Below are 24,865 nucleotides of genomic sequence, written 5' to 3' on the forward strand. Positions count from 1 at the left end.
GAGATTCTAAACTGGTGTATTGAATTTTTAGGCATTTTGCATTCTTTGAATTCATATGTGCATCATATGCTGTGAAGTAGGAAGAGTCAGGGTGGTTTTATTCATTTATAGTCCTTCAGAATGGGACGGTGGGTATCTTGCCTTCTGGCTTCAGCTGGTCTTGTATTGGTCTGAAACCATGGTAACCGATGGTGCTAATGTAAGTGAACTTTTGTCACCATATTTCTAATCTTTGACACAACAGTCTCAAGTTAAACATACTTGTTTAATTAAAGTTACAGTGGACATAAAAAGTGTTAAAATTGCAGGTTTTTGTGTTCATAAAACTACAATAAATATTTTCTAAACTTCCCATCTTTACAGGAAAATATAACTTATACAATAAGAAAACAAACTACTCTTTTGGGAAGTACTACTCTGTTACAGAGTAAGGGCTATTCGGGTTTAGTATACTGTATATAAAATATTAATGGAAGATAGCTAGCAGTAAAATAAGAATTTTCTGTATTTTTTTTTTTTTTTTTGCAGCCTCTGCAAACCATTTCAAGTGATTTTAATCCTTCATTTAAGTGTTTTAAATAAAGACTGCAGTGAAAGTCACAGAACAGAGTTTCTAGATCAGTTTCTGTCATCACTGCAACAAAACACCAATTTTTAGGTCTCATCCCCTCTACCTTCTCTTCTCTCGTTGTCCCGCCTCCCTCACCGACTCCTCCATCCCTGGGCTGCATCTCCAGCACTGTGCGGAAAAGCTTCTCCGACGTCTGTGTGAGGAAGCCGATCTCAGCGTTGGGATGAAGGCCGTACAGGTACGGAGACTCTGCAGGCAGGGCGTTGTCAATGTACTGGGGGAGAAGAAATGTTATCACAATCATGTAAAAAACCCAAAACATTTTTTTTTTTTTTTTTGTAATTTAAATGTCACATTAATGTTTTTCCTAATTTCAGCCTTTTTTTAAAAAAGTTTTTTATTCAATGAGAACAATCAGGAGTGACTAGAAATCAGTAAATGCATGTGTTAACCAACAGCATGATAACTGGTGACAAATGAATCCCTCCTAACCGGAACAAACATTTTCCTCCACTCGGGTGTCTCTTTTTAAGTCCTACTGACAAAGAACAAGAATTGAAGTGTATAAATGATGAGGCATTGCTGGTTGAGATTTAAAGACTGGATTAATTGACAGACTGCTGGTGATGATAAAAAGGAGGAAGCAAATGTTGCCTTTTCCATCTGCTGGTCTATAATGAAATACCATGCTTTTAAGATGCTTCAAGTAAAAAAGGCTGCTTTTTGTGGAGAACTTCCATTAAAAAAAAAATCTAATCATAATGTTCTGATGAAAGTTTTAAAAACATTCTGGCCTTTAGTAGAGAAAGACTTTGTTGTCAGCTTGTTTGATCTCCTCAGGACTTCCTGAATAACTTTTACTGATAGCATATACCTGTATAATGTTGAAAGAGCAGAAAAATGCTGAGTCACTGGGTTCTTCTTTGTGCTTATATCACCCTTTGCCTCTCCAACTCTGCTCCAGATGGTTTGTGAGGCAAGCGATGGCCTCAAAGACCCCCAGGGACCTGCAGGCCTTTATAGCTTCTTTGGCAAAATCTCAATTACCGAGCCTTTGGTTTGTAGTGACAGCCAACTGTAAAAACTCTACTCCCCTCTATATATGTGCTCACTCAGTGACAGACTGAAGGGAAATTAAATACAAGTCAAACTTTCTGCATTCCCCCCAAGAGAACACAGAGAAAACTGAACTGATGATTAATATAAGATAAGATGCAAGTTTATTTATTCCATAGGGGCATTCACATATTCACCAAACATTACTCATGCATTACTTTACTGTATGCAACAGCACATGCACATCCAGTCAATCTGCACCCAGTGATTATAGACAACAGATTTGTTGAGGTGCACTGAGGTGAAACAGTAACCTAAAAATGACAGGAGCTGTCACGACTCGTCTGAAGAGCTCGGAAAGCAAAGTCAGACCTTATTATGTCCATGTCTCGGTCACGGTCATCATATAAGATAGTCTCATCACAATTAAGCAGCACGTTCAAAATTCAAGATTCAAGATCTTTATAAACACAATACAAATACAATAAATATTTGAGGAGTCTCTCTGCTTTTCACACATCATTAAGAAAATAGAAATATAACAGACACACATAAATAAGTAAAAAAATAAAGATATAAACTATATAAACAATATAAGAACACCTCTATATTTACAGAAAAGAAGAATTCCCAGCAGACCGTAATATTTACAGGGTCGATAAAGTACATCAGCTTTAGCACCAAAATGCACAGCTTTTACCATCACCAGCAGGAGCAAGCAGATATGTCATTATCTGCACATGCACTATGTCTTGTTCTAGCTCAGGAGTGTTACTCCTTAATCATCGTAGCGCTCCCCCACAGCCTTGTAGTATGTACTACAACGGCTTTGTGGGGATGGTGAAGCCTTTCTCCTAGTTTTGGGGCGGCATGGATCAGTGGGTAGAGCGGTCGTCTTGTAACCCGAGGGTTGCCAGTTTGATCCTCGGCCTGTCAAGCTCATGTCGAAAAATTGCTCCAGATGGGTCGTGGTTGAACGTCTTGCATGGTAGCTTCCGCCATCAGTGTGTGAATGTGTGTGTGAATGGGTGAATGTGAGGTATAATGTAAAGCGCTTTGGGTATCATTCCAGGTACAGTAAAGAGCTGTATAAATACAGACCATTTACTATTTTAGCCACCATTTTCACACCTGAACTGGCTTTGGTGCCGTGTGGACATAGCCCAAGTCTTTTTGTAATGGTTTTAATGTTACTGTCCAGCTTTCCTGATGGAAGCAGTACAAACAGTGCATTGCCTGGGTGGGATCGGCTGCAATGTGTCTGGCCCTCTTCTGGATTTGGCAGTGTAGCTGGAATCCTCTGAGCTGTCCTCACCACACGGGCTAAGTTCTTCTTGTCCTGTGCTGTAGCTGCCATACCACATCGTCACACTGAGACACAGGACGCTCTTCATAGAGGCTCTATAGAAGTTCACCAGCAGCTGACAGCAACCAGACAGTCCCGTCCGCTTCACCTTCCTCAGAAAGAAGAGCCGTTGTTGGGCCTTCTTCACCAGGTGTGAGGTGTTCACAGTCCAGGAGAGGTCAGGGGAAATGTGGATGCCCAGGAACTTAATGCTGTCCACAAGTTCCACTGCCTTTCCATGTATGCAGAGAGGAGCGTGCTCAGTCTTCCTAGACCTCCTGGAATTTACTAGGACCTCCCTGGTCTTGTTGATTGTAAGAGCCACACTGTTCTTGGAACATCATTTAGTGAGAGTCTGGACCTCTTCTCTGTAGTGGGTCTCATCATTGTTGGATATGAGACCCACTAGTGGTATTGTCTGCAAACTTCACAACCATGTTGGTGGGGTGGATGGCAGAGCAGTCCTGTGTGAAGAGGGCAGGGCTGAGGACACCACCCTGCGGTGTTCCAGTGCTGAGGATCAGTGGTGGGTCAGTGGCTTCTCTATCCTCACCACCTGCGGTCTGTTGGTGAGGAAGTCATTGATCTGGGTGCAGAGTGATGCTGACAGACCCAGGTTGTGGAGCTTCAGGGCCAGCATGTCAGGGAGAACAGTGTTAAATACTGAGCTGAAGTCCACAAACGACATCCTAACACAGGTGTTGGGATGCTGCAGGTGAGTAAATTAGTTAATCCCAGGTAGGATTAATTATTGCTTTCATAGTGACATACTGCTATTTTCAAAGAGAATGATCAGACATTTACCATACTGAAATATTTGCAGCATTGAAGGGCATGACTGGGTTTTATTGTTTTATTATTTTTATAGCCTTTCACTATTTTTGACATATTTTAAAAAAAATTCTCTTAGCATTTCATGTGTTTTATCTGTATTGCTCTAGGAAGCACTTTGTAATTCTACATCTATGAGATAGAAGTAAGTGCAAAATGAATACATTTATAATTGTTATATTATTCTATTTAGTAATACTTAAAATATTTAGGCATAACAATTTAATTTAACAGTTCACACTTCTGCCTCATAAAACCTCCAAAGACAAATTAAATTATTGCAAATGGCTGCAATCAAGTCACTGAAAACCTGCACAAGTCTAAATATGCAAATGAGTCTGCAGTCCAAAGAGTCCATGCAGACCTTAACAAGCTGCTGCACCTGGCTGACTGACAGGAAACATGGCTCCACAAAGCGAGCCATCAGTGGAAACCATGGAAAGGATTATAGAACTCCTTCAAGGAGGAAATTCAACTCAAACCATGGAAAAAAAGATGTCGGCTGGTTCTATTCAGCCTTGTCCAAAATTTGGAGCAAGTACAAAAAAATGCAGACAGTCCATTACATTCAGTTAAACCTGCTGACCAACCCTCTCCACCTATGGATCAGTTCCACCTCGGAGGAATATTTTACAACTGAAGCTACAATACCTTCTTTCCCAGATACAAAGGCCAAAGTTTATTTTTTATGGTTTTAGCATCGAACTGTATAAATCCACACTGTGCACTAGAAACAATCACAGAGAAAAACCTTTTAATTATAGCATTCCAGTTAAAGCCATTTCAAACTCCATTAATTTGCCAGAGGCTGCATAGGGATCACAAAGGGGCCATGTGGGGGTCCCTAAGGGACATTTTGGGGACATAATTTTATTATTTTCTTGCACTGTAAATTAAGGCAACAATGCAGTGAATTGACTGATTCAACTTTTTATTTTCTGCTGTCCGTTTTCTGCTGGAATCAGAATGTTCCATGTGGTTGGGGATAACATGATATGATACAGGAGAGAGATGAAACAGGAGAGATGAGAGAAGAGACGGGACAGATGAGATGAGATATATAATAAAGATGAGATGGGAGAGATTAAATTATATAAATGAAATGAGGCTAGATGAGATAGATTAAATGAGATATAGAACATAAATTAAATTTGATATATGATATACAGTATGCAAGATAAACGAGATGAAAGAGATGAGATGAAAGAAGATATATGATAGGGGATGAGAGAGATTAAATTAAAAATATGTGACAAGATGAAATTAGATATGATATCCAGTATGTGAGATATATGAGATGATATGAGAGCTAAGATAAATGAGATGAGAGGAGATAAATGATATGAAGTAGATGCGATGAAATGAGATATATTAGATAATATAAGAGATATATGAGATGATAGATGATATGATGTGAGAGATGCAAGATTTGATAAGATGAAATGAGATTAGATGAGATATGATGAGGTGAGTTTGCTTCACCTGGTGGTAACTGTTGTAATCCAAGTTTCCTGGTAAGAGGAAGCCAGGTGCGAGATACAGCTCCCCCTCCATCATCTCTGGTCTGATAAACTCCTCCAGGTAAGTCCGACACAGACGGCGGTCCCAGTCATCTGTGATGTGACCCCCATACATGATCTCACCAAACAGGTATCGCAGATCATCATATGGTACCTGGAAGTTACATTATAAGAAGGTACTGTGGTGCTTAGCTGAGTCCAGGTTTTTGATTAAGATTACAAACTGTGAGCTTTACAAAAGGAACATATGTAACCTTCAGGTTGGCCTCCAGGTAGTTGTAGAGGACACTGACAGATATGGTGAGGTCCCCGATGTTGAAGGGATATGATCTGTTCCACCCCTGAGGACCAAACTTCCTCCTCTCTGCAACCACAGCGTGGAAGTAACAGAGAGCAAACCAGATGCTCTTAAACTCATTCTCCCGTGCACACATTTCCAGCGAGTCCTGGAAAACCAAAAGACAAACATTTTCAACAGGGAGGTACTCACACCTCCAAAGCGGTGTGTTCAAGGTAGAAAGTTGTGGCACACAGCTCTGTGATCAGTTTCATTTAGTTAAATCCTCAGAGTCAGCACATTAACAGACACACAATAAAGTGACTAGATGGCAATAAAAACCAACGATGAGATTATTTTCTAATTGTCACAACTTGTCAGGCGCTTTCAGCCTCCAGCTGTCTCCCGGGCTCATTATTCTAGACAGGCAAATAAAAAAGCTGGACGTAAATGGCAATATAATAAGCATCCCAATAACCCCTATGGAAACAGGAAGGCTACAGTTTTTTCATTCCAGCATGTGCTGTGGAGAGTGTCATGGTGAAGGCCTTCACTTTCCCCTGCTGCAGTGCCGCGGGGAGCTGACTGCCATGATGCACATGCAGAGTGCGCAAGTGGAGTGCAGGCTGACTGCCACACACACTCCCCCCATCTGAGATGTAGTTAATATTCTGCACAGTACTCCGCTGCTCAACACAGCTGAAAGAGATGCATAGCCCCCCTATCTATGACCTGTGGACTGGAGAGAAACAACAAGCGGTGAGATGGTAGCTGGAAAGACGCATAAAAATACAAATGCATCAAATGCAGCAGCACATGCACTAACGGACATTTCCATATCAATGAACTGTCAGTTTGAGTGTCTGAATAACCTGAAACTATGACATGGAGACATGAACTGCTCACTGCTAATCCATCACACTTTGTTTTAAAGCAGTATTACACAAGAGTTATGTCTGTGAAGTTGCACCATCAGTGCACCAAGACTCTAGAAGCATCTGCTGGTGGAAAGACCAGGAACAAAGAACCTATCATTCTTCAGGCTTAGCTTCGGCTGTAGCTACTCAGGTGGGCACTAGACAGAGTTAGCCTAGCATTGATTAACTCTCGCTGAGTACACACAACTAGAATATTTTCCCATCTTATTCTCAGTGGACCTCCTCGTGACTCTGCATAAGTCAGGGTGTGCAACACATTATCGTTATCAAGCAGATAGACATCAGCAAACAAAGGATCATGGACATGGATTGGGAAGAAGCTGAGCACTCACGTAATGCTGCAGAGGAAGATGCTTTGGCAGCAAAGCACTGAGTAAAGGGTGAGGCTTATATGGAGACCAAGAACTGATAAGGCAAAGAAACGCTAAGGGAGGCCACTGTAGCACACTGATCCATTTTAACTACGGAAATGGTTTGGGAGCATGATATTGTCTGGCTGTTCTCTGATAACGAAGACAATAAGTAGCAAATTGACCTTGTTGAGATGTCTGTCCTCACGTAATGCCACTGTCTCGCCCCAGAATGTAACCAGACAAACATTTAGCAAAGAGCAGAAGCTGTGTTCACCGTCTGCATAGGTCAGACTGAGCAAGAAACAATTCCAGCGTCTGGCTCCTGCAACACTTTTTTTCATTTTCAAGCTTAATGAGGAATCTAAAGCTGAAACAGAGGTGCTTAGGAAAAGTGGGCCATGTGAGATGTATGATTATATAACATCAAGAACCATCTGCCTTTAAATATCAAGAATCCAACATGATGGACACCTGAACTGTTAAAAGAAGATTGTCAGTGCATCTTCAGTGGCGACATTGCTGCCACAAGTGGGTTTAACTAAAAAGTGTTTTAATAAAATGATCACAAACCTTTTTTTTTTCTTTCTTTTCAAACTTTTTATTAAATTTAATGCCCTGTCTCACCACCGTTTAGGACTGTTAAAACCTGAAAGATTTATCCAGGAAATACATTAATAATGTTATTTTGTATGAAAGCATGGTAGACAGACCAAAATACAAAAGTGATCCCATTTTATCATCTTTATATCCCTTATGGTACTGTAGGAGTGTGTTGGGGGTGTATTTCTCTTTGAGAGAGACAAATATGCTTATTAGAAAAGTAAGGACATTATCATTTTCTCGATTTATTGCTTTTTGTAAAAAATCTTATACTATTGGAAAGCCTGTTTATTTCCCCATTAAATGGAGCCACTTTTTGAAGGAAAATGCATTTGTGAGATAAGTAGCAGAGTATGTGGGTTACACACATAACCCACATACAACTTGCTAATGTATATGCTTACAGTATATAAAAAGAGCTGGTTACTGCATATTAAATTATCTTAGTATAGATCATGTGATCATGCAGTATGATACATAAATGAATAGACCTAAATAGAGTTTACTAGAAGTACTAGATAAGAATTTGTTTCCTTCTTTTCTTTTTAATTAAAAATGGTTTTAGCTAATATGTTCTTTTTCTTTTATTTGAATTGATATTATGTTTGAAATAAAGAACCCATCCATCCATCCATCCATCCATCCATCCATCCATCCATCCATCCATCCATCCATCCATCCATCCATCCATCCATCCAGTCCAAAAGAAATCCTCTCCCTCCTGTTTCAATGACTACAGTCCAGTTGCACTTATGACCCATTTATGTGTGATGCAGAGGACGGATAAGCAGACTGATGAACACTTTTGTCTGTCTTCTGTATCATTTATGTACATAGTTGGTGCATTTTCAGGGGCTTTGTGGATCCGTTGCTTGGAACAGTAAATGGATCAATACCACCGGAAACTGTGAAGGCAGTGGTTGCCAATTCATCTCAAGCTCGGGTGCTTTGAGCTTGAGGGTCCTACTCAAGTAGCAGTATCATAGCTGGTCCTAGGACTGTACTCTTCTGGATGGAGATGTCTGATGGTTCTCCAGTATCTGCTGCAGCCACTTCTCCAGTGTGGGGGACACGGTCCCCAGTGCTCTGATGACTACTGGTACTACTGCTGCCTTCACCTTCCAGGCTTTCTCTTCCTTGAGTCCTTGGTATTTTTTTCAGTTTCTCATGTTCCTTTTTGGGGGATGCTGGGGATGGTTAAAACGATCAGAAGAGCTTTCCTCTGCTCCTTATTTATGATCACTATGTCCGCTTGGATGGCCACATCCATTGTGTCGCTCTGTATCTGTGAAGTCCCACAGGATCTTAGCCCTCTCATTCTCCACCACCTTGAGAGGTGTTTTCCAATTGTGACCTAGGGGTCTCCAGTCTATATTCTAGACTGTGTTCTGATGGTTTAATATAAAATTTGAAATTATTGTTTACGAGTTATTCTTATTTATTCTTATTATGTATTTTCTTTTTTTGCTATATCTAAACATTTTAAAGAGTAGCATTTAAAAAATTAAAAAAGTATAATAAGCTAAAAATTCAGCCTACACCTTTTTGGTTGATAAACTGTGTTTTTTCCACAGAATTCCCACCAATAGTGTATTTGGCTTTTTGTCATTTTGGAGGAAATCTGAAATTACCAAACTATAATATAATAATATAAATCATCTGTTACCTGGTTGAAGTTGTCCAGGGCTTTGTGCAGGTTGGCGTGCATACCGGTGGGTGGTTCGTTGGTGATCTTGATGGAGTTCTCCAGGATGCCCTGGGGGATGATGTGGCCCTCACGGGTGGAGGAGGGCTCGGCGCTGACAAACACCCTGAAGCTGTCATGGCTTCCCGCTGCATGCTGCTCTAGAAGTTTCTCAAGTGTTCCCAGCCAGCGAGCCACCAGGTGGATGTTCTTACAGAGGAAGAAAAAAAGAAACAAGACCAGAAAAGATGGAGTTAAGGAGAAAAACTGCTTTGATACTGGAGGAGACAGGTTGGTGGTTCTGCAAATTAATCCTCCTAATCTGCAACAAGATTTATTTCTCTCAATTGTTTTTTCTGGATATCTCTTAAAGTCTGGGCTTTAATGGATGACACATATTAGCTTAATAAGGTGCTTGATGCTGCATTTGCCTGTATGATTAATTTTTTGTAGACAACTAGCAAAAAGGAGGAATTAAACTGTTGCTCCGCTCTTCACCATGACTTTGATGTGGCACCAAATTAAATGGTACACAGCACTCGAAAGCCATTTCCAGGTTGACGACATCGACTGTTTGCTGTTGTAACTTTTCTGCATATTCATCTCTCTGTGTGGTGCATGGGCAGCAGAGCTGCCTTGTACTATCACACAAGCATGGATGAGCTCAATTTTCCATCTCAACTGTCCTGACACGTACAGGATATCCTATGAATGATAAGAAGTCAGCCAAGCCCCCCACATCTCACCATGCAGCGCTGCCCATTCCCTAAATCTAATTACAGCACTAATAACTCCAGTCATTAATTCATAAGCCGCTTTACTTTCTCATTTCCCTTTGCTCTCAATATTTAATCGTCCCTATGATGGCTGAAGTTAGAAGTCTTCACAAATGAAAGGACACAAGAGGGAGTGAAACATCAATTTTGGAGTAACAGAATAAAGAAAGCGAAAAGTTCATTCTGTGATTGAGAAGTTGAGGACAAGCTGGGAGCCTAGAAGAAGAGAAGTTAGTTTTCCACTTTACGCCTAAGAGAGTAATGAATGGTATACAAATTAAAAAAAGTCTAAATTTAAGCTCTTTTTCATCAATGCTTCCCTTTGGCATGTAAATAGCTTGGTTATAAAAAGAGCAAACAGAAGACGTGAGAGGCTGCCTCAGAACTTGTCACCGTAATGAAAGCATTCATCCTCCGGCTGCACGGAGAGAAATGGAAAGGAAAGGGAAAATCAAGGCAGACCAGCAGGTCAACAGACAAACAAGACGGGGGAGCTACTTTTTTTATGGCTTTTTAATTAACTTTCAGGTGGGACATTTTTTTCTTTCCTTTGACATCTTCTTGAAGGGCCTCCCAGCCTCTGTGATGACTGTACTGATATTATATCAAAGATTTATCTATTTACATAATAATACAAAAGCTGAATCTAAAACCCATTAGAAGATACCTCCGGCAAGGTCTTTGATGAACTGCTATCAAAAAGAACCTGAGGGAAACTACAATGGCATATTTGACAGCTCACTCAGGCTCACACTTCAGTGAATATGAACATGAGCAGGTGCATGTATGAAATATTTCTCTTTCACACATACAAAAACAATTTGGTCAGGAAACAGCACCAAGGACAGCTGCACAGCTGGGCTCCAGCAGAAAGGAGGCGGCCCTGCAGCAAGGAGGCAGACAGACTCCAGCGTGACGTAGAAAACCAGCAAACAGGATCGCTGATGTGCTGCAGCTACTGGCACCACATGACGATGCTGAGACGGAGTTTATTACAGGGAACATGAACACGGAGCATACACTTATGAAGCTTTGCAAGTTGATTTTTGTTGTTGTTTTACATAATCATACATCAGCTGCATATATATATATATATATATGTATAGGGGCATGTTAACGCATTAATCACATGTTAATGCAACAATTAATTAATGCTGTTAATTTTTTAAATTGCACATTAAGGTTTTTTTTTTATTTTTTTTATTATTTATTTTATTTCATTTATTTTTTTGCTGGCCGCTGGCTTTGACCACAGAAACACGGCATCCATGTCTTCCTTCCCTGCTGCAGCAATGCGTCTGATATAATCAGGATAGAGCGGTTTACTTAAAATGAGACGTTTTTTTGTCTGGAATTTACGAAAGAAGAAGAACCGATGTTTCTCTTTGTCAAAACTCATGCAGATGGACAGAACATGATTTTTGGACAGGAAACTGTTCCCAAAACACAATGACAAACTTATTTATTTTTTAATAAATGCGGCTTTAATTCATGCAAGACAGTAAAGGTAAGACATGTTTTCTGACTTTTACAAACATGAAGCATAAATCGGGTCTTCTTCTGCCTCTGGTTCGGTGAATCTTGGTCATAGTGAGATGAAACTTCCAGCTGTGGAATATGTCAGATGTGAGCTTTCATGGGAAGACATCATCTGTGTTTACATGTTTTTTGGACTTTGTGTACCTGGTATTTGAATTGTTTGTTGTCTTAACTGTGTTTGGTGGTCATAGAAATGATTTTGCTGAGCTGGTAGCTGAGATTCTGGACTCTCTGTGAATACTACACACGTTTATAGTTGCTACACCTGGAAACGAGATGTTAACCCCTTAACTCCCGGCAGCGGAGGCTGCAGGTGCAGAGGTGAAGCTAAACAGTCAAGCTAAGAATGAAAGTTTAGAGAATTTATAGGCCAGAAATCTGGATAATGAAGCAGTGAAGGTGCATGGATGGAAGTTATTGTGCATATTGTGAATATTTCTCTCTCCTCACCATCTAGAAGCTGTGAGATTCTCATCCTGCTTTCTGTCTGTTCACCTGATGCTGATATTCATCACATATTGTTCCTTCTGTGTTTAGAAGGAAGCAGCTTCAAAGCTTTAAATTCATCCTGCTGACTTTTTACCTTTTAGTTAGTAAATTCTAAACATTTCATCCTTCTTTGTCATAAATATTTGATTTTATAAATATATATGAAGAAATATTTTAACTGTTGTTGTTTAAAGAAAAAACCGCAGCTAAATCTGTTTACGTTTAATGCAGGGGTCTGCAGCCTTTCCAATCCAAAGAGCCATTTTTCCCTCAACTAGCTAAATAAAACTCCTTTAGAGACGCAAATGTTACAAGACTTTTCAAAAAGACAACTTATACATATATATATATATATATATATATATATATATATATATATATATATATATATATATATATATATATATATATTTTTTTTTTTTAATGAAGAGTCACCATAGGATTTTTGTTATTTTTGAAAAAACACATTTTTTATTTCCATTTTTAAGTTTTAAAATGAAGAAAAAAATAAAACCTTTATACAAAGATGATAGACAGACTTTAGTTTAAAGGTTGTAGATATTTGTGGAAAATGATGTAAAAGAAAAAAAGTCCCTGGTTTCCAACCTAATGACAAGAAAGATAGATTTAAAAAAATATTTTAGCCACGTATTTAGAGGCATTGTGGAAGGTCCAGAGAGACACTTGCAGCTCTAGAGTCCCCTGATGTTTGTAAACCAAAATTTACTGTATTTTCTTTATAAAGACATAGGCCTTCTTTTAAAGGAAAGAGACATTTTGCGTGTAACAATATGATATATATGATATATATATATATATATATATATATATATATATATATATATATATATATATATATATATATATGGAAGAGTTCAGTGGGTTTATACACTAAGAGCCACTTTTATTTAGGTTTTTTTGTGTTTCTGGTACTTTCATTGTCATGATGCAAGCTGTCGATTTATTGATCTGATCATGATCTTCGGATGAAACTAAATTCCACTGGATTGGCTCATCCTCATAAAATAACAGTTTTTAACAGGATAACATTGTTTCGTGGATTACTAATTGAAGACGGAAAATTGAAGCAGAAACCTGTTTCAGTTGTGCAAATTTTGTATGTTGCTGACATCATTTTTACCTGCTGTGGTGACTGGATGCTTACACATCTCTACTGTGATGAAAAAGATGACACTATCAAAGCTGTCTGTCCTTCTATAGTGAGGTGAAGGCTGGACATCAGTATGGAGCACTTCTGTCAAACGGTCTCTCCAATCTGCACTTCAAATAGGCTGGCTTTCGCAGTAAATGTGCAGAGTGGATGGTGAGTTTAGGCCATCCCATGCTGAATGCCTAGCCAATGAGGGATATTCAACTCCAATCTGCTCGATTGATTGCCTCTCCATCTCCCCTCTTCTCTTTTTCAAAGTTTCTGCATCTCTGTCTCCCAGACTATCTGGGCAGAAGCTGCAGTTCTGAAGTATAATTACCCCCTCGGGAAAGGGAGACCTGGCCCTCCACTGATGGAGCTGGGCCTGGTCAAGCATGGACTGTTAGACAAGAGGAGAGTGGAACAGGTGGGAGGATGGCTGAGACAAGATAACAGGTTATCAGTAAAAGGTTGGAGGACGGACGGAAGAATTGATAAGCCAGAGTATACAGTGGAGAAAATTAAAAGGTCAAGGTATGAATTTAGACAGAATACGGAGGTGAGAAGAGGGGGCAGAAAAGAGAGAAAAGAGCAGATATTGTGGGTAAAAATCAGGAATGAGATGAGAACATGATACCCCCCCAGTTTTCCTCCCCCTGCCTATGCAGTGCCATGGGGGTGGATCTCAGCAGGCAGACAAACAGATAGTCAATGAGAAATTGAGTGGGAGGTTTGTTGCTAGGGGGACGGGGCCTTTTTAAGTCTATTGATCGAGATTCTTATGCTAAAGTAATTAAACAACTGCTTGTCTGTGCTATCTTGGCTCTGGAGAAGAGACTGATGCTGTCCCAACCCTCTTTTTTCCATTTCTACCAGCTGTGTGAATTAAAAGAAAAGGGTGTCCCACAGCGCCCCGTCTGCAGTTCCTATCTGTCGATACTTCCTATTAGAATTCCACCAAGGTTTCCACTTAAAATGCAAAAGCCAGCCTTGCTCTCCAGATAAGAGGAGAACAGACACAGCGGCTGTAGATACTGTACTGTATAATGCCTTGGCCCTTTCAGTTAGGAAAAATCTGCAGAAAATTTAATTCATTTTCATGCAGACAAAACTTGGAAGAAAGCAAACATCCAACAAGGAGGCAAGGCAATGAAAAACATGATAATACACCTAACTCCCAACGCACACACAGACAATTGAGTGCCACCTAAAACTCCATCAGATTTAGAACTCCTTGACCTGAGTAGACCCTGCATTCGTTTAGAAGAAGTGATTTCAGTTTTAATGTGTATTTGCTTTGTTTTGAGCACATTTATAACCACTTTAGTAAGCATGTTTTGCTATGACTTGACACTTTTTTCCTGGGTGTGCTTTAGGTTCACTACATACAGTACAATACAGTGAGAGAAAGGATATTTTATCTGTCATCTTAGTGTACACATACCCACACATCTTAGTTCAGGTAACTGAATCAACCCAAACAAACAGTAACAAAAACAACATGTGTACACCACCTGATCTAGGGAAGGGTCAGAATTTTCATATATTCATTTAAATGTAAGAAATCAAATAATTTATGCGTATATGGTCTCAATATGCGACTGTTACGTTTTGACCAGCACCTGGTAACAGTACGTTACTCCACAAGGTGGAGACAGTTTACCAAAGTGTTTGTGAACCACCAGGAAAAAGAAACAACAGAAGAACGCTTCAGTGTTTTTATGTTCTGGTAAAAACTGTGTGAAACATGCAGAACCAAATAAAACTTTGTCACCAGAAGAGGTTTGATGTTAGATGTGAAGAGCAAATAACAGACCTCAACTCATAGATGGAAGCTAAAGGCATGCTTCCCCTCCGTTTAGCTGAAGGTTTTTAAAGTTTCAGAGTTTTTGGTCCATCAGAACAAGACAGAAGAAACTGTCAGATGATGCTGTGGATGAGCTAAACACTCAGTGAGTGTTGAAAAGTTGTCTCACCACAGATTCATAGACAGAGCAAATGTCTCGTGTCATTATGGACTCAACTGGAAAATGCAGAGCTGTTCTACGGGCCGAAAACCTCACGAATGTGCTTTACATGGCTACTGAACACTGAGGTGAGACAGCATGTGTACATGACAATGCTAACAACATGGTGTTAGCTAACAACATGGTGTTAGCTAACACCAAACTCCTGCCGGGGTGGGGGTATTCAAAGAAAGGTTGAATAATTCTCAGTGATTTCAAGAAGTGTTTGTACATGTAATGACCATCTCGAACTGGTACTGTTTTTGGGAATGCTGTACCTGTAATATGACCCAATGGCCATTTTTAGCTGCCAGGTGAAGGGCTTGTTCAGCTATAACCTCCTGGCCTTGGCCTAGAGACACATTGTGGAAGTTGTTGTTGTCAAAGGTGTAGCCCAGCTTCTTTCCTAAAGGAAAACAGAGACATATTTCATTACAGGTCAATTTCATATTTTCCAACACGGTCTAATGACAGATTGAGAAATCTGAGCTGGTCTACAATGTGTTTGATAATAACCAAAAGTTTTCCTTACTCTTTTCCCGACATAGTTGCAGCTTATTAACGTTCTTTATCTGTCTCCAAACCTGTTCCAAAAATACTTACAAAGTGGAAGGAAGGAGAGATTGAAAACTAATCTGTGGATCTTTGTGTCCACCTGAACACTTTAGTGGAAAAAATAGCTGGTTTAACAGTGACTGAAACTTATTTTCTTACTTCACTATCATCGACAAATGGTTAGGAGTCAAATTAACATACATGATATGGTCTATGTTTCACAAAAACCATGCTTATACAGTTGGAAAAAAACTACACAGTTATAGCTTTTGATTTTCATGCATTGTGATTCCCATCATCTCACATGAACACTCCCCAACAGCCTTGAGATACAATGTCATGTCACAACATCCAGCTATGATGGACTGCATGTTTCCTGCTGGATTTTGGTTAACGTGAAAACGTCCTTTGCCCGGTCACTAAAATGTGTGGTATACTCTCACTGTTCACTTTAGTAGCTCCACCTTTTCAAGTCTAATTAACACCAATAACTAATCACTCAATCACACAGCAGCAATACAGTACATGAAGTCATGTAGACGTGGTGAAGACGACTTGCTGAAGTTCAAACTGAGCATCAGAATGAGAAAGAAAAGGGATTTAAGTGTCTTTGAACGTGACATGGTTGTTGGGCTGAGTATTTACTGGGATTCACACACAGCCATCTCAAGGGTTTACAGAGAACGGTCTGAAGAAGAGAAAATATCCAGTGAGCAGCAGTTGTCTGGATCAGAATGTTCTGTTGATGTCAGAGGTCAGAGGAGAATGGGCAGACTGGTTGGAGATGATAGAAAGACAACAGGAAGTTCAATAAGCACTGGTTCCAACCAAGGTCTGCAGAACAGCATCTCTGAACACACAACATGTCCAACCTGGAAGTAGATGGGCTACAGCAGCAGAAGACACACCGGGTGCCTCCTGCCAGCTAAGAACAGGAAAATGAGCATCTTCTGATGCTACTTCCAGCAGGATATGCACCATGTCACAAAGCTCAGATCATCTCCACCTGCTTTCTAGAACATGACGATGAGTTCACTGGACTCCAACGGCCTCCACAGCCACCAGATCTCAGTCCAGTAGAGCAGCTTTGGGATGTGGTGGAACGGGAGATTCTCATCATGGATGCAGCCGACAAACCTGCAGCAACTGTGTGATGCTGTCATGTCAATATGGAGAAAACCTTTGAGGAATGTTTTCAACACCTTGTTCAACCTATCACTCCAAGAATGAAGGCAGGAATGAAGGAGAGAGGGGTCCAACCTGGTACTAGCAAGATGGACCTGATAAAGGATGTAGTTTTTGTTGTAAACTGAGTAGCCTTGAGTGTAGAGCAGAGCAAGCCCTCATCAGTTTTCATTTCAGCCTTCCTTTGCACTGGACTAAATAAATCAACAACAGTTAGAAACAGTTAAATATCTTGATAAACAAACTATAAAGTTAGTGGTTATGACTCTTTATAATTAGGTGAACAAAGTAATTAAAATTTTCCTCTAGAGCCCCAGTTGTGCATTACATTAAACATAAAGATTACACTAATGATCTTCCCTCAAGTCACAACATGTATGATAGTCATCATAATCAGCAGCAAATGTTCAGTAACTCAGTCTTAGTCGGACACCTTGAATGTCCCCACTGAAAATCCTCTCCAACAGTAAAATTATATCTGTCTTCAACTCGAAACCAAGCAGATAGCAAAGGTTTTTCTGAGGGATATTAGTCCCCTGCAGAGCATACAAAATCACATCACCTTTCTAATGAAAATCTAATTGAAGCCTGATACCAGTGACAAAACCCAGCTATAATGGAAAAATCCCATCTTTTTCCAGCCCATTCTGCAGCAACGACTGGTTACTCTTAGCCTTAAATTGACTGTGCTTGAAGTGAAGCTGTTGATAATCAATAATCACACAGTCCTCACAGGAAGTTCCTGAAGGAGCACTCTTTATCATCATATGAGAGAATGGGTGAATCTCATATACGGGAGATTAAACCACCTGCTGCTGCCTGTTAGAGTGAGACCTCACATAAAAGACTCCTAAATAATAAAAATAACTGTCATGGTGAAGTTAATCTACAATGTGAATTAATATGATTGGAATCTTCAAGCAGAAACTGAAAGTCAAATCAAATAAAAGCAGTATATGAATCATCAAGATGCATAACACCGATAATTGAAAATGCAGTGGGGCTTAGTTATAGCAGAGACACTGTTGAAATTCTTTTGTTCCACTACACTGATCCAATCCTTACCATCTGAATATTTCATAGAGCTAACTTCAAATACTTCAATGGGGTGAATTATTTGGCAGCAAATTCAATAGTGTCAGGCTGTGATGGTGCCCCATACCAGGTTAGTACAAAAGCTTTGACATATTTTTGGTGAACAATCAAAACTGTGTGCCCCACTGCCACGCACACATTATCCAAACAGGAATGTAAAGTAACTCTGAAACCAATGACATTTACTTTTTGCTGCTCCAAATACACCGGGGGTGTTGTCTAATATATTTATGACCTTTCGTATAATCCTCTCAATCTAGCCAGAGCCTGTTGTGCATTGGTACCAACGGCTGGTATCACAGCAGAGACACATGGTGGATGTGTTGGGATGACTGCTGCTCTGACTGATACTCTAATGCAGTGGGAATCAAAGTGAAAGTCAAGCATGAAGGTTTGCCTGCACTCAATTTTTCCATGAAAATAAAAACAACCTTAACAAAATAATAAAAATGATAAAATAGCAACACACATGCTTCGATAAAGTTCCAGAAATCGCTTTGAGGTGGAATTTTATGGCTTTTTAAGGATAAAACAAGCAGGTGCTTTACCATGTTTCTCCACGTCCTTCAAAGGGTCCACTCCAGGAGAGAGGATGAAGAACATTGGCGTTGATGCACATGACTCTTCAAAGGAGATGGCGAAGTCCAAAGATCTGCCAATCACATACTGGCTTCCCAGTTTCTCTTCTACAAAATCTCTGCAGGGGAGAATGTGGCTTAGTTCGCCTTTAAAACTATTAATGGAAGACTGCATCAGATGGACAGCTTGACATAAATCTGACTGTCAGTTAGCTTGTTTAACTTCCAAACAAACATTTTGACACTAAAGAGACAATTTTTTTCTACTCTTAATACATTTGGACAACAAATAATTAGGGCTGTCAAAAATAACTCGTTAATGGAGGTAACTAATTTAAGTAATTAACTGTGTCAGTATTTTTTTATGCAGTTAACGCATGTGCGTCATGACAAACCCCATGAAGGCGGGATGTGGAGAGGCGAGATGGAAAAGATGAGCCGTCTGACTCTATGGATGAATTTGAGACTAAACACAATTAATGGAGCAAACATGGACGTCGCCCCCATGAAGAATGCTGGGTTCCACTTCCACACTTTTCCTGTGTTTATTTATTTTTTTACTTATCCCGTGTCTGCTCTAGGGGATCTCTGGTGGTCTCAGCGTGTTTGTGCAGCAGCTGCGTCCTCCTTCTCCTCTCATGTTGTTCCAGGAATCATGACGACTTTCTGTGATCAGCTGATTGGTTTTGCTCTCTTGTTACGTTTGTTTATGGTTCAGCTGAGATGGAGGAAACTAGCTGTTCATGGTTCACACGTCACATATTTACCCAAAAGTATTGTTTATGGCAGGACCTTCTCTAACAAAGTAGCTGGCTGGTGGTAGACAGGGTTTATACTTCAGCTATCCAGGGGCGGGTCTAGAAAAGTCCTGATGGGGGCCAGGCAGGAGCACTGACCAGGAAAGGGGGGCACAAATGAGACCTTTTCTTTAGGTTTTTTAGGAAATATTGAACTGATTAGATGATCAACTGAAGTGATCATCTAATGTAAAAAAGTGAAGAAAATGTGTAAAACACACAGCCAGTATTTTATCAACAGGTGTTTACTTTGGGTGATGCTGTTGTAGGACTTTTACTTTCACTGCTGCACAAACACCCACACTTCTGGGATAAAAGGAAAAACCTGTTTTTATCCAGATCATCAGTTTTATCAGAGTTTCTTCATCAGTGTTGGCTGTTTAACTTCAGTCGTCACATCTGCTGGTTTTATGACAGAAAGTATCACCATGGAGACGGTTGGTGAGCTGATGATATATGAATTCTGCATTATGATTTAGAACAACATGTAGAAGTACATTACATGCTGCATGTACTGACCCTTGGACATCTGACCTTACCCAAGGGAAGATCAGTTAACAGTAAATATTTGAAGCATGGGCAAATTTCAGACATAGTCACGAATAGTAATTAATCCTGGTTAATTTGAAAGCTGTGATTAATCTGATTAAAATTTTAATCATTTGGCAGCCCTACAAATAATGTATGGCAGCTCAAAGGAGGTCATGTAGGATATCTTTCAGGTAGTGCTGTAATGAGTCAGGCGTTTGAGGAGGGAAAAATTTAAACCTGCAGGATTTCGCACCTCATGGGACCAAACTGAGTACCAAACTGTGTATCAAATGGAACTTGTAATAATTTAGATTTTCTTTCTCTTTCTTTCTCTTCTGTCGTCACCTGTGTTGTGGTGAAATATAAGCAAAGTGAAAAGTGATAAATGGATTTTTCTGTCATCTTTTGGTAATTAAATCCAACTCAAAAAGGAGTAGCAGGAACTACAAAAATGGTGCTATAACCCTAATTTCAAATCATAACTGTGCTGAAATCTATCAGTTCAAATCTTGATATTATGTGTTTTCTAAGTGTATATATTGATAGTAGAGGCTGTCTGAACTAAGTTTGGAATATTTCTTTCATGTTGCTTGCATCTGTAATTGCAGCAACTTGTCAGTGACAAACAGCTGCGGTGAGCGTTTGTCTTGTCAACTTGTGCTACGAGCCAAAGGTTAAGCTCTTCAACCTTTTCCCTTTCACCAAGCTCCACAGGTCAGAGAGATCACACAACAAAGGGCAAGCTGTAACTTCTATCCTCACCTGACGGCGTATGTCATGCGGTCGGGTCTCAGGGCTCTCATTATGCACAGTCTCTGGAGCGAGTTCTTGCTCTTCCACTCCTGTGGGAATTTCTCTTTCTCTGGACACTCAGATTCTACAAACTTCTTCCAGTGTTTGGCTGAACCTTCGATGTCTCGGTCCAGGTTTCTGAACTCTTCCATGGAGCAGAGGGACTGGTGGTTTGAAAAAAAAAAAGAAAAGAGAAAAAAAAAAGATAAAAGTGCTGCTGCACTGTAAAGACTTATCAACCTGAAAGTTTCTGACTTTAGGTATATTTCTCAAAACGCAGCAAAAGGACTAACTTTGTTAGCTGAAGGAAAAAAAAAGACAAAAAACCCAGGAGTGCTTATCTTTTCCTTACGCTTATATGAATAATATTTATTCAACAAAAGTGCTGAGTAAACACGATCCCTTTCATAACAGCATGGGGGGTAGGGGAAGTCTAAATATGCATCGGTTGCAGAAGCATTGGGGGCTTCAACGTGATGCCCCTGCTGACAGACACCTTATCTCATCTGTGGAAAATAGCAGTGTCACACAGTGCAGCCTCGAGCAGCTACTCACTCCCTGACAAGCACACACACATACCTGTAGTGCTTATGCCATCACCTATACTGCATAAACTATAAGAAGGGTGCTGAAATCTCATACCAGACACAACAAACAAGGTGTTGCGGAAACAAAACTCTCCAAAAATCAGTATTTTTACATTTTACCATTAGCATAGAGGTTTAGAAAACAGCCTGACTTAGCTTGTTTAATTACAACAGGCAGGTGGAAACCTTTCAGTCCTGCAGAGGAGAGAATACTCTGCGTCTCTAGGGATTCGTCCTCTGCTAATATCATCAAGACAACCAAGTAATCACAGGATCTTATCCTCCTTTAAAGCTTTCCAACTGATTATGTTTCCAGGAGCGATAAGAAAATCAAGTGCTAGAGTTTGATTAGCAGGGCCTTAAACATCCAGACTGTGTTAAGTGTAGTAGGGAAAGTCTCTATCTGAACTCGCAGAGGGGTTTAGGTTGAGTTAATATTGTAGGCGGAAGAGACTGAAAAATTTATAAGCACAAGAAGCAAAGAAAAAAAATTACTGCCATTAGAGTTTAGTTTCCTGTTAAACTGATTTGACAAGAGAAAGAACCTCTGTTGTCTATATTGTGCACAGGACTGCAGTGCCAGACATTTTTTTCCCAGAGACGGTATGAGTATGCAGAGTTTGTTCTTGTGGCCTTTCGATGTTAAAACCAGCAGGGTCACAGAGCAAAGTGGGTCCCTGAAGAATCACATGCTCTCAGAACAAAGTACAGGGTGAAACTGAAACACTGACTTCAGAAACGTTGCCAACTTTCCAAGTATTGACTGTTTCCACAGAGAGGTGTTGCTGGGAAACTCTGAACATGTTGCATCATGGAAACTTTGTAAAACAACTAAGGGGGTGAAAAAGTGAGGAAAATTGAAGACCTTGGTAATGTCTCAAAAATGTGACAGGGTGGAGGACAGGCCAGTTTGCAAAAGTACAAACATTATGTTGAGGGGTGCATCAGTTCCAAGCCAGGTTTCAGTTAAAAAGAGACAGTCAATATTGTTATCTAAAATCTGGTCAATGATAAAAGATTTGTTTGAAAGCAGAAAACATTTAAATGGGGTACCGGATAGTTGATTTAGACCTTGCAGGGGATATGGAGTGGAGACAAAGGATGATAAAGGTATGTGACTGGGGGTGTTTGTGAAGCCGGTTGGTGAGGTGTGCTGGGCTATGATGATATGTAGGAAAGATGGGTTTGACTGGGGATGTGTTCTGGCTGTGGTACTGTCAATCTGTGAATGATTTGCAGGAGCAGAGTGTGAGTTCAGTGTTCATGGAAAAGAGCTGAGATCCTGTTTGGTTTAATGAATTATTGAACAAGAATATAGTCAAAGCAGGTCATTATTTAAAAGAAAAAAAAACAACCTTCTTTAGAACAAAAGGGAAAATCATAAATTAATTTACTGGAAGACCCAAACTTAACTCTGAATTCAGTTTATGACTTGAAGACCAAAACTGTTTTTTTAGGAGAACTATAAAGAATATCCTATCCCATTCTATTCTGTCCCATCCCATCATAACCCATCTAATTGTATCCTATCCCATCCCTTAGTATCTAATCTAATCTTATCACAACACATCCCATTACATCTCATTGCATTATTGTACTGTATCGCATCCCATCCCATCGTATCTTACCATCCCACTGTCTTGTATTGTATCGCATCCCATCCTATTGTATACCATCTCAGCATATCTTGTGTTGTATCGTAACATAATAGAAAAAGAATAAAAAGAAAAAGAGAATAGAAAAAGAATAAAAAGTATATATTTTTTCTTTAATAACTGTAAAAAATAAATAAAAATAATGATTAAAGTTTTAGTGTCGTTATTTTTTATGTTGCCTGTTTGTATTTGACAACAGACTTTGTCTCATCTGTTTAGTTGGTGCATTTCAGTGGGGCAGCCATCTCTCCCTTCTTTTGTACCTTGATTCCTCCCCAGGAATGGTTGGATAGAAAATCCACTGGTGACGTTACACCTGGTTGGACAGGGTATCTCAGGAGGAAGTCCAGCTCTGCAGGGTTTATTTCATTATTCATCAGGAGTATCTGGGGACACAACAAACAGGAGGGCAACGTTGTTATTTTCAGCACAAACTGCAACTTCTTTCCACTTGATTGGATCCAGACAGGGCTGGCAGTCTCAAGAGCAGCTGATTCAATGGCAAACTTGCTTTCAAAACAAACCATGCAGAAGATGAAAGCGGTTCCCCTTCCTACCTGGAACACGAGCTGAGCGATGTACGTGAGCTTGTCACACTCAAACAAGCCTCTTGTGGTGTACTGGAAAACTGAGGAGGTGATGCTGTCAATTAGGTTGGACACCCGCTGCTTCAGAGCCTCATCCGGCTCGGCCTTCAGAACCGCTTTCTGGAAGACCACACTGAATGCCTGGGGATGCACAGGAGAGGGTACAACACCAACTCAGTATCTGATGTGAACGATGCTGCAGAGTGGGAACATATTTTCTCTTTGGGTTATTTCACAACAAACTCCATGTTACATTTGATGACATTCAGTTATCCTGATGATACTAAATGCCATGGTGCATAGAGGATGATTTTGACAGTTTTGTGGGATATCTAATCTAACATACCTGTTTTCCATTAAATGAAACTGTTCAGCATGTTTAGAAATGTTAAAATTACTACCTTTTCAAAGCTCCAAAAAGTACCATGTTATACGATCTGTTATATGAACACTCCATGGCCACTTCACCAGGTCAAGAGGAGAAATTTAATTACTTTGTTCACTTAATTATAAAGAGTCATAACCACTAACTTTATAGTGTGTTTATCAAGATATTTAACTGTTTCTGACTGTTGTTGATTTATTCATTTCAGTGCAAAGGAAGGCCCATAGGAAAACTGATAAGGACTAGATCTGGTCTACACTTAATGTCCACTTTATCAGGTCCACCTTCTAGTACCAGGTTGGACCCCTCTCTCCTTCATTTCTGCCTTCATTCTCGGGGTGATAGATTGAATGAGGTGGTGGTTTTGCTCTATATCAACATGACAGCATCACACAGTTGCTGCAGGTTTGTCGGCTGCATCCATGATGAGAATTTTTGTTCCACCACATCCCAAAGATGCTCTACTGGACTGAGATCTGGTGGCTGTGGATGACACTGGAATCCAGTGAACTCATCGTCATGTTCTAGAAAGCAGGTGGAGATGATCTGAGCTTTGTGACATGGTGCATTATCCTGCTGGAAGTAGCATCAGAAGATGCTCCACTGTGGTCATAAAGGGATGGACATGGTCAGCAACAATACTCAGGTAGGCTGTGCTGGTTAAACCAGACCAGATTGGTACTAAGGGGCCCAAAGTGGGCCAAGAAAATCTCCCCCCACCATTGCACCAGCAACAGCCTGAAGCGTTGATCCAAGGCAGGATGGATCCATGTTTTTATGTTGTTTCCAGCAGATTCTGAGTCTGTCGTCTGAATGTGGAGCTGAAATGGAGACTCATCAGACCAGCAACGTTTCTCCATCTTCTATTGTCCAGTGTTGGTGAGTGTGTGTGAATTGTAGCCTCAGTTTCCTGTTCTTAGCTGACAGGAGACACCCGGTGTGTCTTCTGCTGCTGTGGACCATCTGCTTCAAGGTTGGACATG

At 40.1% G+C, this 24,865-nt stretch overlaps 1 protein-coding gene across 3 annotated transcripts in view; it reads right to left on the minus strand.

The window, feature by feature from the left end:
* Positions 1-24,865, minus strand: part of LOC121632524 (dynein heavy chain 9, axonemal-like) — a 198,150-nt gene that overhangs the window by 15,249 nt on the left and 158,036 nt on the right. For all 3 annotated transcript variants that reach the window (XM_041974102.1, XM_041974103.1, XM_041974104.1), the window contains 9 exons: positions 23,468-23,638; positions 23,174-23,296; positions 20,639-20,832; positions 18,519-18,667; positions 15,414-15,541; positions 9,158-9,385; positions 5,578-5,769; positions 5,286-5,477; positions 675-845 (listed from right to left, as the gene is read on the minus strand). In XM_041974102.1, coding sequence (XP_041830036.1) covers positions 675-845; positions 5,286-5,477; positions 5,578-5,769; positions 9,158-9,385; positions 15,414-15,541; positions 18,519-18,667; positions 20,639-20,832; positions 23,174-23,296; positions 23,468-23,638 — 1,548 coding nt within the window. The remainder of the gene's footprint in view (positions 1-674; positions 846-5,285; positions 5,478-5,577; positions 5,770-9,157; positions 9,386-15,413; positions 15,542-18,518; positions 18,668-20,638; positions 20,833-23,173; positions 23,297-23,467; positions 23,639-24,865) is intronic.

The sequence above is a fragment of the Melanotaenia boesemani genome, chromosome 21 (genome assembly GCF_017639745.1).
Source record: "Melanotaenia boesemani isolate fMelBoe1 chromosome 21, fMelBoe1.pri, whole genome shotgun sequence".
Taxonomy (NCBI): domain Eukaryota; kingdom Metazoa; phylum Chordata; class Actinopteri; order Atheriniformes; family Melanotaeniidae; genus Melanotaenia; species Melanotaenia boesemani.